General features: G+C 35.5%; 1 protein-coding gene across 1 annotated transcript in view; it reads left to right on the top strand.

The window, feature by feature from the left end:
- Positions 1–15,929, top strand: part of LOC135221802 (tyrosine-protein kinase receptor-like) — a 1,041,187-nt gene that overhangs the window by 1,014,929 nt on the left and 10,329 nt on the right. Inside the window, exon 24 of the mRNA XM_064259659.1 lies at positions 7,002–7,192. Coding sequence (XP_064115729.1) covers positions 7,002–7,192 — 191 coding nt within the window. The remainder of the gene's footprint in view (positions 1–7,001; positions 7,193–15,929) is intronic.

The raw sequence follows: 15,929 nt of genomic DNA, 5'->3' as shown, positions 1-15,929 counted from the left end.
TTTGTTATTCGTGACGGTAAATTCTTTGCATCGTTTGCAATACTTGTCGTCGATAGCTGAACTAGCTCGTAACAATTTTCCGGTATATATATATATTTTTTATTACAGTTGATGCTATTGTTTTTAAATGTATTGGTTTTGATTATGTTTAGAAAATGCCCCAGCTCGAAAAATTTCTCGTTAAATAATACGGGATGTTGATGCCAAAAGCATTTGCGTCACAAAGTGGCTGGGGATGAGAGTGACCCTGTTAATCTCACACGAGCTGGGGACGGTAACTTGGTAGCAGCATCACGGCATAACCCGGCTCCGCTCTATCCATCCTTCCGTTTTTCTGTTCCTTTGATATTTATTTTTCGAATACAAGGAAAATTCAGCGGTGACCTTCGTTCTACACATACAATATATATGTGTGTGTGCGTGCGTGCGTTATATATATATATATATATATATATATATATATATATATATATATATATATATGTGTGTGTGTGTGTGTGTGTGTGTGCATATATATTATATATATATATATATATATATATATATATATATCATATATATATACATACTATATATATATATACATATATATATACATATATCATATATATATATAGATAGATATAGAGAGAGAGAGAGAGAGAGAGAGAGAGAGAGCGAGAGAGAGAGAAGAGAGAGAGGGAGAAGAGAGAAGAGAGAGAGAATTTGCACCTCTGAAGGTATTATCATAATGTATATCACAAAATATTTTTATTTTTGTAGTAGAGTAACACATTGTATGTTTTGCTCATTTCAAGATTTCGATATCTTTAGTCGAAATTGTTGTAAAGGAGAGTATTCGATATTTAAAAAGTAACATTTTTTTCCTTTTGAAAATATTAGCTGTATTTATTTAGAAGGACCTGGTACTTCACATCGTTTCGTTCATCCTCCCTGGAAGGAGTAGAATAATATATTAATGTTAACGGCATCTTTCGGGACTTTTTTTTTTTTATCTTACATAAATACATTAAAAATGAAACTTGATCATCAAGAAAATGATCTTCGACACTGATAAAACGTCTCTCCTACCATCCCTTCACTTGAAAACTGATCGGAGTTTATTATTTCACAAGGCTCTTTCCTTTTGCCTTTCAGCTTTTCTGATGATGCTGCCTCAATCGGTTAAAAAGTTTAAATAATGAATTTTGACGAAAAGTCCAGGGCACTTAGGTAAAGAATATTTTATTTCATTTAGTGAGGATACGGGACTTGGGATATAGGATGTCTGGAATTTTATTTCAACTCTACCTTTCAGTCATATTTAGGGCCCTGTAACCAGAGCCAGAATAGTTTTCGAACAGTTTTTGTTTTTTACATTAATATCGTTCAGGAGGAATGTTGCAGGATTTATAAAGATATGTAGTTATTTTGAGAATACCCTGTGACACCCTTTTACCGTGGAGAGGTAAAGACACAGCTAAGAAGCAGTACGATTCCTACTAAAGAAGATCTTGGATTCGATCACATCCGTTGTTGGTGAAGGATTTCGCTCTACCAGAGTGCAATCTCTAACGTTTGTTACAATGTATTTTAATTGTTTCACATGAATATTACATATTTAGTTTTCGTTTGTCCATCGAAAAGCTTTATGAACGAAAATTATTGTCCAATATCATTTATTGATGCGTTTAATACCGTTTAATTTTCATCGTTTCTCTGTACTGCTCGGTTTTGTTTTTTATGTAATTTTATGTTAGGGTGTACCTGGCGACTATTTTTTTTAATGAACATTTAAAGTTTCGTTTTTATTTAATCATCAGGCTTTATCTGAGATAAGTAAATGTTAGAATTTTAACTTCTCACGATCTAGAACATATTTACTGAAACTTAAATTTCTCACTGTCTAGCTCTCCGGCAAAAATTCTTGCCTGCTCACTCACTTGGAATATCGAGGGTCATATTTCTGCTCCCTTTTGTAGGATTTAAAGAGGCGTTTATGCTCATAAGGTTTTGAGGGAAGATGTCGGGTGTCAGGTCGAGAAAACATTTTATATGACCCAGTACTTGTTTATTTCTCTCCTTGGTGTTCACCAACGTTTTTACTTTTATAACTTTAAACAGTCTGCATCCATAGTTAATGATTTATATTTTTCTCATATCCGGTCGTATGAATTAATAGATTTTTTAATTTGGTTTCATGTTTTAGTATAATAATAATAATTTCATAGACATCTCGGTTGTTCTTGCCATGTTCAATGTGTTCTTTGGAGAGAAAAATATGATCGAGTTCGACATCGGAAAAAAGCCACGGATTTTGAGTTGATATGATGGAAATGAAAAGCTGTGAAATGGATGGCCTTTAGGCCCGGCTACTCCTCTAGGGATGAGAGGCTTAACAGTCAGCCAGGGCTTAAGCAGTTTTCGTCTTAGCACAGATTTGTATTTTTCGGAGTTTCTTCTTGAGATGGCAGAGCCGAAGGTGGGATCTAACGAAAATCGACGTAAGGTTTGGTCTTTGGGGATTTTTTTTTTTTTCAGTGTTGCTTGGTCCAAAGATGCCAAAGAGAAATTTTTTTTTTTATTTGTACGTATTGCCGTTTAAGTAATAGAAGTATGTTTCAGTACACCGACCATCATTCAAATTCCAGTAGTCCGACACCCACGAAAGAGGACATTTTCCTTGCAGTTTGAGAGCTTCGTGTAGCCAAGACAAGCTTTGCTAGTGTTGTTAAAACATTCTTTACTTTTGAGGCACTGTATTTTTGAGAGGTATCGTTCATAAGAGAATCATCCTCAATATTAATTTGTGCGACATCTTTCTTATATAGGTTACAAAAAAATCAGTGTAATGTAAGTGATCAGCTACTGCTAATTTTGTCTGATCCGTCACTATTCAGATAAATTGTTGATCGAGGGATCTAAACTTGAAAAGACCAGAAAGTTGTTGTTTTAAGAAGCTACGCCTTTCCGTGCGGGATAGGCTGTATCCCAAATAATATAATATATTGGATATCCCTCTATTTGGAAGTGTCTTCTTAGAATGTATATCATTTACACTTCCTGTTTTGGCAGTTGTCTCCTAATGTGTTATGATTATTATGTGTGTGTGTATGTATGATGATGTATGTATATGTATATATATATATATATATAATATAGATATATATATATATATAATAATATATATATATATATATATATATATATGATATATAATTATATAATATATTATATATAATATATATATATACATATAATATATATATATATATATATATATTCTATATAATATATATATATAAATATATAATATATAATATTTCTATAGATAATAATATTATATAATATATCTATAAACTATAAATAATATATATTAATAATATATATAAATATATATATATATACATTAATAATATAATAAATACGATATATATATATTCTATATAATATATAATATATATATAGATATATACATATACACACCCACACCCACAATCCACTTTACTTGGGCAAGAACCAACATCCAAGTGAAAGTGCTTCGCCGCTAATGGGATTCGAAATGCTATCTGGTTTGGCACACAACGACGTCCAGTGACCTCTGAACACAGGTTTGCCAAACTACGTGGCAGTTCGAATCTCATTAATGGCGTATAAATTATTCCTGAGGTATAGTGAATTGAGTATTAAACATTTGTAACTTAATACTTGCGAATATGATTATATATAGATATATATATACCCATACATACATATGTATGTGTATATATACAGGGTGGAAACTGTCCAACCCAGAACTATCTAATATTAGGAATCATGGGAAATTTTTTAAAAATAATATAAATTATAAGGATTTCAAGCTATTGTTATCAAGTCCATACGAACACCACCTTCCAGTGTTAGAATTTCTAGCTATAAAGAAACTAGTTCCCACTTTAAACAACCATTCTTAATCTGTTACCTTGTACATACATAGCTTAATCCAGGCCCTTCTTCTTGTTTACATTCGATGCGTTTTCCATACAGCAACCGAACGTCGTTGAGACAAGGTGTCTTTTTAACTGCTACTAACTTGAATAATGCCTTTTTATTTATTTATTTTTTTTTTATTTTATTTTATTTTTTAGAGTAACTTGTATTTCAATGTTGTAACTTTCCTTGTATTACTTTATTCAATGTGTTTTGTATGTCAACAGAAATAATTTTGTATATATAGTGTACGTGTGTGTGCGTGTGTGTGTGTAAGTGTTCGTATCACCCTTACCTGCACATCTAAATAACGTTATTGGGACAGAACAAAATATAGGTGTTTAGCAACTGTAATATTTTACATAAGGATGTAAATATTATCATATAAGATAAGGAGGGTGTAGGACTTCTTATGTTATAACCTTTTGGATGTTTATGTAAGGCAGGAAATTCCATGTAAGGAGATGACATTACTTATATTCAGAGTAGAGGAAATTTCACCCTGTCAGAATTTAACGAATATATTAGTTAACTTTAGACATTCTTTAATAAGAAGCGAAATTCAAAAGTGATGACTCTCCAGTTCTTTAATACATAAGACGAATACATCAACAAATGTTGGAGGCCATTTGTAGTAGAATTACAAATCCATTTTTTCATTCAGAACTTCGTGTATGATGATTAAGATAGTCAGCTACCAATCCTATTTACAAGGTGATAGAAACGTTTGAATTTTCTATTCCTGTTGTCATTTACATTTAATTTGTGGAGTGTGTACATTCTGTTGTTTCCCTTACAAACGAGATACGAACCGAGTACCCTTTTGGAATGAACTTTGGAGAATAAAGACTTACATGAGCTTCCCTGAAATAATTTATGGGTGCATCCGATCCGGAATTGTTCTCTTCCCCGGAAACTCTCTCTCTCTCTCTCTCAAAGACTCGAAAATAATTAGAAAACAGAAGTTGCATTGAAGGAAAACAAAGACCAAGTTACGTAGCTGTTAAGCATCTCTCCTCTACCAAGAAACGTTGCTCGCCCAAGATGATCCTAAATGCAGCGCATTTCTTTCCAAACCCATTGCATTGTCACCGGATCCTCAGCTAATGGAAGGCTATTCCGAGTGAGCGCTGACAGAGCTTTTAAAGCTGCCAAGTGTTGCGATTGCATTTACTGTACGTAGTTTCCCCTTAAGGGATGCGGCACTGAGGTTTATAGTTCTCCTTTCTAACCGTAATATTTGTTTTTTATTATAGCATTTATGTATTTTGTAAATTTTTGGCTTTTTCCGAATGTCTACTTTCATGGTTTGTTTGATCATGAAATAACTGTTGTTAACTCAGCCATTTTCCTAATCGGTTTGTAATACCTTCATACTTTTTAAACATTGCTTTTCATTTGCTTGGCTTCTTTAGATTTACGAATCCTTGAAAAGGAAGCAGACATAAACGTTAATTAGAACTTTTTAAAGAACATAGGTAAAGGAGGATTTTTTCGGGTACTTTAAAGAAATATATGTAAAGGAACGAGTTCCCTTAAGACAATAAGAATTTTTCTTAAGCGGAAAATTAATACCTTATGATGTTCAATGGTTCTACGTTGGCCATTCAAAGTAAAAGTCACAAATGTAATGACATTTAATTTTTTCCAACTATCACATCGTAAATAACGACAGCTTATAAACATGGTTGACATTATGGTGGCTTACAGATAAACTAAGGGCACCCATAAACATTGTCGTCATTAAGTTAACGTTTGAACAAAAAAAAGTCATAACGTTTGGCCCATGAACAAAACAAATAATTTTGCAATCAATTTATGAAATGTTAAAAGTTATTTAAGCAAAACATAGTATATTAATGCCCTCCATTTGTAAATTTGAGCCACTGAAGTTATATACAACTACTCAATGAAAATTCATTAATGCTCATGAGGTCGTGTAACCACAAAAATTAACTGGAACGCTGCCTTCCCAGAAATTATAGACTCCTTTTTCAACAGTGGTCCCAAATTTAGCAGTTAATTTTTAACCCTCAAACCTAACCCTCAAAACTTTATGTAGTTGCAGAAAAAAATTTATAATTTTGTATTTTCATTATCAAAACTAAATGCGTGTTATCCATCAGAAAAAGAAACTTTGAACCTTTAAAATAGTTCACTGGAATGTGGAGTTGGGGGAGAGAGGGCGGAATGCTTATTAGAGTAAGTTATTGTAATTTTTGACTGTTGAATTTAAACGCGTTCACGCAAAAATCAATCCTTCAAACAAACTAAATTTTTTTTCTTCCATCTTTCACTGGTATTACTTGGTAAAACAAGACATTCAATATTTGGTCCATCAAAAGTTTATACACAAACACACACACACACAGATATATATATATATATATATATATATATATATATATATATATATATATATATATATATATACTGTTAATATGTCGGTTTAAAGTAAGTATTTATGAGGCATAATTATAAAGTAATTAAGTTCAACACATAAATGGCAGCACGGTAATTAACCGTGATTCATTTCTTTCCCAAAGTAAATACAATTTAATACTATATCTAAAATTTGTACTTATCCATTGCAAGTATTGGATGACTTCTCAAATGTTCATAAAGGTCGTATACAAGTAGATTTGCATACACCTATGCATACACAGATTCAGGCTTGTAATATACAAATGGAATGGAATGTAAAATTTAGCCAAAGGTATCTATGAGTCATCCAGCGTGGAAGAGGACATTGAGGGTAATAAGATTTTGAAGGTGTAACATAAGTAAAACATCACAGTTGCACTATGAAACAATAATTTGGAAAGGGTGGAAAGTAAGATAAATGAAAGAATATGAACGGAGACGAAACTACCTGCCTACGGGATCAGGCTTGTAAATACACATTATATATATATATATATATATATATATATATATATATATATATATATATATATATATATATATATATATATATATATATATATATATATATACATTAATAAGAGCGTGATATAAAAATATTATCAATATGTTATTTTGCTTGCTTTTAGGATCGCCCTTCAGCTTTGACTATGAGAGATCTCTTGACGTGTGCGACTGACGTGGCCAGAGGTTGCGAGTACCTGGAGGGAAACCATTTCATCCATCGCGACATCGCTGCTCGAAATTGCCTCCTAACGACTAAAGGTCCCGGCAGGGTAGTCAAAATTGCTGACTTCGGGATGGCTCGGGATATATACAGGTAAACCACATGATCAATCTATGAAAAACTTCAACTTTGTATAGTTATATTTTATGTACACATATTATTGTAGATATACATATGAGAGTTGAGTACAAAATATAGACTGAGGATGAAAGGTGAGGATGTTATGGCTGTTGAAGAGTTACAAATGTTGTAGATGGAGATTAGATGTGAATGCACATGCTAGAGGAAGAAAAATATTAATTGTGTGGAAGGAAAATAAAAGCTTACTTCAATCGTATTTGTTGTTATCGTAAAGAAACTGAAATGAATGCATGTCGAAGAATAAGGAAGTAAGAAATGCTTCCAAGCAAGCAGATGAGAGGTAAAAAGAAAACTAGAGAAGAAGAGAGCTAACCTATTACAGAACTAGGCTCTTCAACATTCTGACTTACCGGAATTGAATAATGTCTGTTGAATATAAGGAGTATGATTGTAAACAAGTAGAAAGCTGCCTATGTTATGTTTCGCTGGTAAATTTTATTAGTGTGCTTGTTTCGACTAAGTAATGAATGTTTTTCATTGAAAACTGGAAAATAATTTGTATAATGGAATAAGTAATAGAGACGAATACTAGAATTATTTAGGTATTATGAACGTGCCTGATTGGCGGAAAAATGTGATACAGACGAAAGCAAGAATAATTTATTAAACTTGCTCAGTTTTAGCAAACATATTTGATAAAGACTAGTTAAATGCCTGACAAGAAGCTAGAATTATTCAACGGCTTGGCTTGAACATTTGGGCTTTTTTTTTTTTTTTTTTTTACTAAAGGGGACCACATCGTAAAGACAATAATGTGTAAAGGATAAGGGTATTTACAGCAAATGGGATGTCTGGGGTTTGGTAGCAACATGTGTATAGAAATTAAAATATGTGTAAAGAAATTAAAATACGATTATTATTTAAAGATTGAAGTTGTAGTACGAAATAAAAATCGTGCACATTTATTTTCTAGTTTTCGTTAACCTCTTCATTACCGAAAGTTTGTTTGGAGGTAGGTGGGTACCACCATTCAAGTCCTTACTACACCGCACCGGGTGCATAAAGGTGGTATGCGTAGTACCACCAAAACTCCTCTTTTCAGATAGGGACTTCCAATCATTCTGTAATTTCGGTTTGAAGAGTTGGAGCAAAATAAACAGTATGACACGATGCCAGACGTATGATGAACCCAAACAAATATTATTATTGCTTATAGTAGTGTGTAGGTGACAGATGAACTGCGTCTCAACAAAAAATCACAAAACCAGACAAGCGTAAACATGTAATAACTTCTACCCAAGTAAAAAAAACCAGTTGTATCATCATTTACTGTATTTATTTATTTATTCACATTACATTTTACAAAACAAAATATATGAACACCAGATTAAAAATGAATGTAGAAATAAAGCCTTATAGTAACTTTATATATATAAAAAAACCAAACCAAAACCAGAGAAAAGCGATTTTTTCTGAGGACAAGAAACTTGAAAAATTAGTTTAGATACCCCTGATGCCCTAAAGTTGTTTTCTGTGATGAAACTAATCTTAGAAACGTAGAAAATGACATTGACCAATTTTTGAAAGATATACTATAAAATTTGCGATTTCCATATTTATTGGCGGGGCTTTCGCTTTAGTTTTTGCTCTTTTTTTTGTTATTACGTGCTTATTTACGGTTCTATTTTGATAATACTTATGTGCATGTTCCAGGTGCGATATACCCAACATTCTGTAAGACCGAATTTCTATTCAAGACCGAAGTTTTCTCACCGACCACCAGTGTCCCTTGTACAAGGGACACTGAGTTTCACATTTTTTTTTTTCATAAATCATTTATTTTCCCTGTAGGATGATAAAACTAACAGAGAATATGCATTATTATAGTGCTAATAATACCTGATATTTATTAGCCTGTCTTGATTAGTGTATTTTTGGCAAATATTTTTACGATCGGCACCCCTCCAAACTTGAGTCACTACCGAGAGATTCAGTTCGGCAGCAACGCAATGTTACATTCTGCTCACCCACCCGGTAAAGAAGGGGTTTAATATTATGTATATTCAAAAGTTCGCAGTTGGAATGTGTGTGTTGGGTTGGTGAATAATCAACTGTAAGATGATGTGTGACTACTTTCAACAACACAGATGGAGAAGGCCATGAAAAGTTGAAATATTACAATGAAAACTCATGCCCTATGAAGAAAATTTAAATAGAACGTTAAATGGGTAACAGATGCAGGAGAATGACATTTTAACGTCAACACTGACACCGTTCAGATGTTCGAAAGTCTATGCTTGTTTTGCATATTAATATACTTTAATATATGATTGTGGATTTTTATGACGCAGATTGTTCATAACAAGATTGTGAATTTCTTAACAATAGCTAATGTAATAATAACTCGTGATTTTTGTTGGTAAAAGTAAGATTGAAAAAGTGAATGAAATATGGGGTATGGATCGTTGGAGATTCATATAAATGAAAGAAAGACAGAAAAGCAATTACAACTGCATTCGGTGGTCTCTTTTCCAAGTTGCAGAAGTGTGAATATTGGTGAATAAGATAATATAAGAGGGCAACAAAGCTTTTCGTACAGATGTTGAAATATAGAGATCAGGACTTCTTTCTAAGAAAATAAAAAGTTCAAAACAAGGCTAAAGCGTTTTGTATAGATTTTGAAATATAAGGATCAGGACTTTTAAGCAAATAAAAAGTTCACAACATGAGTTCTTCCTGAGTTACGTTATCGAAGTCGTTCAGTCTTTTAATTTCTGAAGATTTTTTAATAAGCAGTATAACGAGGCGAAGAGTTAAAAAAAAAAAGTCAAGGTGTATTCTGATTTTATTGACACAAAATCTCGGACAGGTCAAGAACTCTTGCGAGCGCAAAAGTAGCATTTGACATTAGGGAAAAACGGCGAGATATCTATATACAGCCACGTGTTTTCTCACACCTGGAAATATGGTTAATGTATGACATTCATTTATAATTCTAGGGCTGAGAACTAGAAGGCCAATGTCATAAAACTATGTTTTCAGAAAAACGCATTTAAAATATTGCTTCCTTTATTAAAATTCAGGTAAGTACAGCAAACGAAAGCTTTTTTTTTTTTTTGGGGGGGGGGGGGGGTGGTGATTGCTTAACTTATAACATTGGCTATTATAGCACTGAAACAGAGATAAATTTCTAGTTTAGTGACGGTCTTAACTACAATCGGCCATTTATTGACATTGGCCCTTTTAGTTCTCAGCCCTAGAATTATAAATCTTGCAATGTCATAAGGTACCTTCTGAAAAATTCGTAAAAAGATCATTTAAATCAGGAGGGCTGAATTTTTGCTTTTGAAGTGAGGATACCCTGAGGGTCCCGGCAATTGGAACCTCACAGTAACCCCCCACCCCATCAAGTAGGCCTAGGGGAGTGGGTAGCAGTCCAGGATGTAGGCTGTTTTTAATCTGTCGGTGGAGACCAAGGTAATCCTCCCATCAACTGTCAGCTGGTAACTTTCTCTCTCCGTTGCAGTATAAAGTGGGGTCCTGAGTAGGCTGGAGAGAGAGGAGCTTGCATGCATCTATTCTCATGAATGCATTCTTTGCTCTTTTGAGGTCTTCGGGGACAGTCTTTTCTTGCTACATCATAAATTGTCTTCTCTGACTGATGTTTTTCAATGCTCTACGGACATCTGGAAGAATCATGGGCACTGGCAGGCTTTGAAAAACATCCACCGGTATCGCTAACACTTATTATTAGAGTGCTTCTGCCAGCAATGCATTGAATGCTGCATGCAGGGCTGTTGTTAGTCCCACCAAGACCCACTGTAATGCCTTGACATCTGGCAGTGATTGCTGATTTGAGGGAGTGATGCAGCCACTCCGCCGTGCCGATTCTTTTTGGGTTGTAAGCTGTTGTGTGAATGAGTTTTGTCCTGAGGCTGGCAGTGAGAGATCTCCATACTTCATGCCTGCTGACCCAGCTTATTAGTGCCCTCAGAACTCTCTGCTGTCTGCTGCCTTACTGGTATTGCTTCTGGCCACCTTGTATTCCGGTCAATGATCATGAAGAAATACCTGTACCCCTCGGAGGGGCATGCATCCCACGATGTCGACGTGAATGTGGGCTAGTTGTCACTGTTGTCTGAAACTCTCCATCCCCTATTCTGTGTCTCGTTATTTTTTATGTTTGGCATGGGAGCCATTCTCTTATCCATTCTTTTATGTCTGCCTTCATTCCCCACAAGATATACTGCTCCAACAGGGTTGAGGCAGTTGATCTGTGGGCGAGGTTGAAGGCTTTCTTTCTCGACCCTAACAGTAGGTAAGGGCAAGGGCATCCGGTGCTCATCTTACAGGCAATGGTCGTTTCTCCATCGTTGAAGGACAGGTCACTCAACTTAAGGGCAGGGTTCTCCCACTGTAGTCGCTGTAGGTCCACATCATCCTTCTGAGCCAATGCTATTTCGGGATATGATGTGATCTGGATGATGTTGGAGTTTTGGGAAAGGGCTTCTGCCAAATTGTTGAAAGAGCTCTTCAAGTACCTGATGGTGCAGGAGTGTTCAGCTGTCGATGATAGGTGATGCTGCTGTACTGCTGACCGTCTCTACTTTTGGTGAAGGCGTATACCAGCAGTTGTTGATCTGTCTACGCAATGAATTGTTGTCCTTCTAGCATGTCAGAAGTGGCAGATGACGTTGTGAACTGCCAGTAACTCTGTGTCAGATGTGGAGTACTTATGCTGTGCTGGCAATAACTTCTTGCTGAAGAATGCCTACGGGCAACAAGCATCATCTGTGTCTTGTTTTGGTAATGTGAGGGTGAGGGACTTGTGGAGTAAAGAAAAGATTAGTGTGGTTGTAGAGGTGATTGCTTTTTGGGCTGGGATCAAGACTTTGTTTTTCATACAAACATAATTTTTTAGGTTTTCCTTTTAAGCAATTGATTATTGGAACCATTATTTCAGCAAGACTGGTCATAAAACGGTGATAATAGTTAGTCATTCCCGTGAATTCTTGCATTGCTTTCATTGTTGGGAAGTCTACGATTGCTTGGACCTTAGTCAGGAGGATCTTTACACCTTCAGGTTTTATTTGGTACCTCAGGAATTCCACTACTGGTTTTGTTCATTCACATTTGTCCTTTTGGATTACAAGTCCATTTCCTTGGAGTGTTTGCAGGACCTGCATGACATCTCTTGTGTTGTTGATGTTGGGGGTGAATATGAGTATATCATTGATGAATAAGGTTACACTGCCCAGGATTTCATCCATCAGACGTTGGAAGGTCGTACCTGAGTTCCGAAGGCTGAAGTAGCTGTAGTTGAAGGTGTATGTGCCGAATGGTGTGATGGTGGCTGTCTTTTCTATGACCTCCTTTGCAACCAGAACTTATTAGTATCCCTTCAGCAGGTCGACCTTCGTAAATATTTTGGCACCCTCCATCAGGTTTGTTATGTCGGTGATATTCAGCAGTGGGTACCTGTTAGATACTGTCTTGATATTGAGTCTCCAGAGTCGCTACCGGATCGCCATGTGCCATCAAATTTTAGTACCATTTGAAGGGAAGATGCCCAGGGGCTGGAAGCTTTTGGCATATTCTTGCTCATTCCATGTCCTGGAAAGCGAGACTTTCTGGGGCCAATCATCTGAAACGGGTGTGCACTGGGGAACATTCAGTGACAGTGTGGTTCTTTGTGGGTTTGGTCAGGTAGTATTGCAGGTCGTCCTCAAATACCTCTGGGAACTCCTGTAGGAGGTGACTTATCTCTGATGCTGAAATCAGAGTGAGTGGCATGTGTGATCAGCTGCAGTTTTGCTACATCCACCATCATGTGGACTTCTAAGAAGTATGCTCCCAAAAGTGCGATTGTTATGTCTGCTGTGATGAATATCCAGTTGTACTGCTTCCCACTGAATGACAAATTCGTGGTCTGTTTCCCGTATATTTTCAGTGGGGCTCCACTGGCATTGGACACCTGGTACGAATGACTTGCATGCGCCAGTAATGATCATGATTTTTTGTCTGTCATGAAAAAACAAATGGAGTCTTTTTACCAGTACTTGAAAAAAAGACAGTGGGAAGCAGGTGTGGTTTATCTTATGAGGCAACCAGTCTACCCACCACTGACGTTTAGTTTGCTGGATCCCTCCTGTGACCCTTCTGCATGTTTTTAGACATGTGGCAGTCATTTGGGCATTTTCAAGCTTCTTTCCTAAACTTCCAGTGATAGAAACAAATGCCCTAGGGACATTCTTCGGTTTTGGAATTGTACTTTGGCTTGTTTTTCTACCTGAAGTTCCAGTAGCAGTGAATGTGGGTGTCGCTGTCCATCTTTGCGTCAGTCTACTGCTGCAGTTGTTGGCCTGCTACTGCTGCTGCTATGGGTGGTTGTGTAAGCTCAATTTGCTTTTGGGCCAGGTGGATTGTGTTTTATTCTAACACTTCTTCGACCCATGTTGCCTGCGCTTCCTTATCCCCCTCTCCAAACTCCTCGTAAATTTTTTAATTATATCCCTAAACCCAACAAATTACTTTTATCTAAAAAATGTATACAAATTCATTTTTCACCTAAAACTACCTTTTATCAAATTGCTCTATCGCTACATTAAGCAAATAAAAATTCAGCTAGAATATTCTCACATTTATGTATATGCAATAGACTCTCCCATTACACTTCGAAAAAGGAAAGATGGCTAACTAGAAACCCTTTCAGACTCGGAAGCTTAATCCTATGACCATCATGTGATTCACCTTTCCTCCATCATACCATATTCTATAACATTATTTCCTTCCAAAAAATTATACCCGATTAACTCTTACAATCTTTCACATTCCCATTAAATGGCCATTTTCTTAGATTCCATTTGCTGTCATAATTCTTATTCGTCACTTTCAACATTTTGCTCTTACAAATGCCGCCAGGCTTTCAAAATTAATCTCAACATCTCTCGAGTTATTTCCTTATCAGCCCTTCGTTATTTTTATTATATTGTCAGTCAAAACCCTACCAATCACAATCTGTTTACTTAGTAATGTTATAACAGTAATTCCAACTATCACTTCTGTCCCTGGAAATTATCTTTGGAACCTTTTTATAATCCAGACATACTTAACACACCATGAGCTGATCAGTTACCCTGTTACCAATACACCGCAACATCCAAATTGTAATCCCAACAACTCGCTTCTTTCCATTCCTGAACACACATAATTGCCTTCTTTATATCATGGGAAATTACTTTTATAAGTATTCTCCTAATTTAGATGAATTCCATATATTGTGTGAACATTCTAGTCCGCTTCTGCCTTCATTTATTTTCAACAACTCTTCCAAATATTTAATACCTCGGCACAAAGAGCCATTTTTCCCAGTGTGTCCATTATAAGTGTACCTTTACGTAACCCTATCTTCTGGTTTGCTATAGTTCTTCATAAATATATTTCTGATTTCGATGGCAATAATTTTTTTTTTTTTACCATGCCACCACGTATTTATTTGTACTGCCAAGTGCTTATACCAACAATAACTTTCTGCCGACCTCATCCTTACATTTTGTAAACTTCCTATTTTGTTCTTGACTTTCATCCACCTTTTCCCTATCTGTCCTTTTCTATCATCAAACTTTTCCCATATGAGCTATTCTCTTCAATAGCTACTGTTGAACTGTTCCTCTGCAGTCAAGACTACACTATTTTTCATGTCCGCCTCAACCATTCCCCATATCCTTTTTCACCATTGCGTATTCAATCTACTTTGTTCAACACAAACCATGCATTTTCATAAGTTTTTAAGAGTTTGTATGGTTAGTATTTTTGTAAATCTACATATCCGTCTCAAAACCTCTTAAATTCTCATTTACTTTTCGTATTCTTTGCCTGTTACCTTTTCAATCAAGTCTCTCAGCAATGTGTTGTTTCTCTACCTAACTCAGATTAAGACTCGAAGCCCCATATTTTCACTTGTAGTCTGCATACGCTGCCCCCCCCCCCCCCCCCCCCAGAAGTTCTTTGTAGAAGTATTGGGCTTAATTTAAAAACTAAAACCGTAATGACCAGTTATATATATATATATATATATATATATATATCTATATATATATATATAATAATATTATATCATGTCTAAACCAGCAGCCGTGTCAGCTAAGTTCTAGTTTGACGCTTTATCCGTAAAGCTTAAACCTTACATCCTGGTGTAACAGAAATTAATGGTGGCAGACTCCGCGCACGCATTACTTAAATCGGTATAGAACATCCCAGAAATCACTGTTTAATCTCTGGGCATTAGAATATACTGTTGCCATAATTAAGGCGTGACTTATCGAATATAAGATATTTTAACGTGCCTTGCGTGTCCAGATAATTTGGTGTTAGGTTTGCTGAAACAGCTCTTAGTAATGAGGGGTCCAGCTGTTAGGGAAAGTAACTTTTATGATTGGAGCGAAGTAAAATATAAAAAATAACGTGTAGAGTAATAGTTAACCAGAAATGGCTAAATGTTATCCATGTACACAGACTTAATAACGCAGATATAATTCCTCAGCAAACAGCCGTACTCCATTCGGAAGATAATTCGAGAAGGGATATGTCTGCGTGTATATATTTAATAATTTAATAAGTTTTTGTTTTAGCTCTTAGTTCGACTATTTTTACTGCAATGATGTGACTAGATAGAGTTAAGATAATGTGTAGCGTGCCTGTGTTGTGTTTGTCTCTACGTAGGGGACTAATTTCATTTCCCTCTCGAGGA

The sequence above is a fragment of the Macrobrachium nipponense genome, chromosome 3, assembly GCF_015104395.2.
Source record: "Macrobrachium nipponense isolate FS-2020 chromosome 3, ASM1510439v2, whole genome shotgun sequence".
Classification (NCBI taxonomy): Eukaryota; Metazoa; Arthropoda; class Malacostraca; order Decapoda; family Palaemonidae; genus Macrobrachium; species Macrobrachium nipponense.
This window is presented reverse-complemented; position numbering and strand designations above follow the sequence as displayed.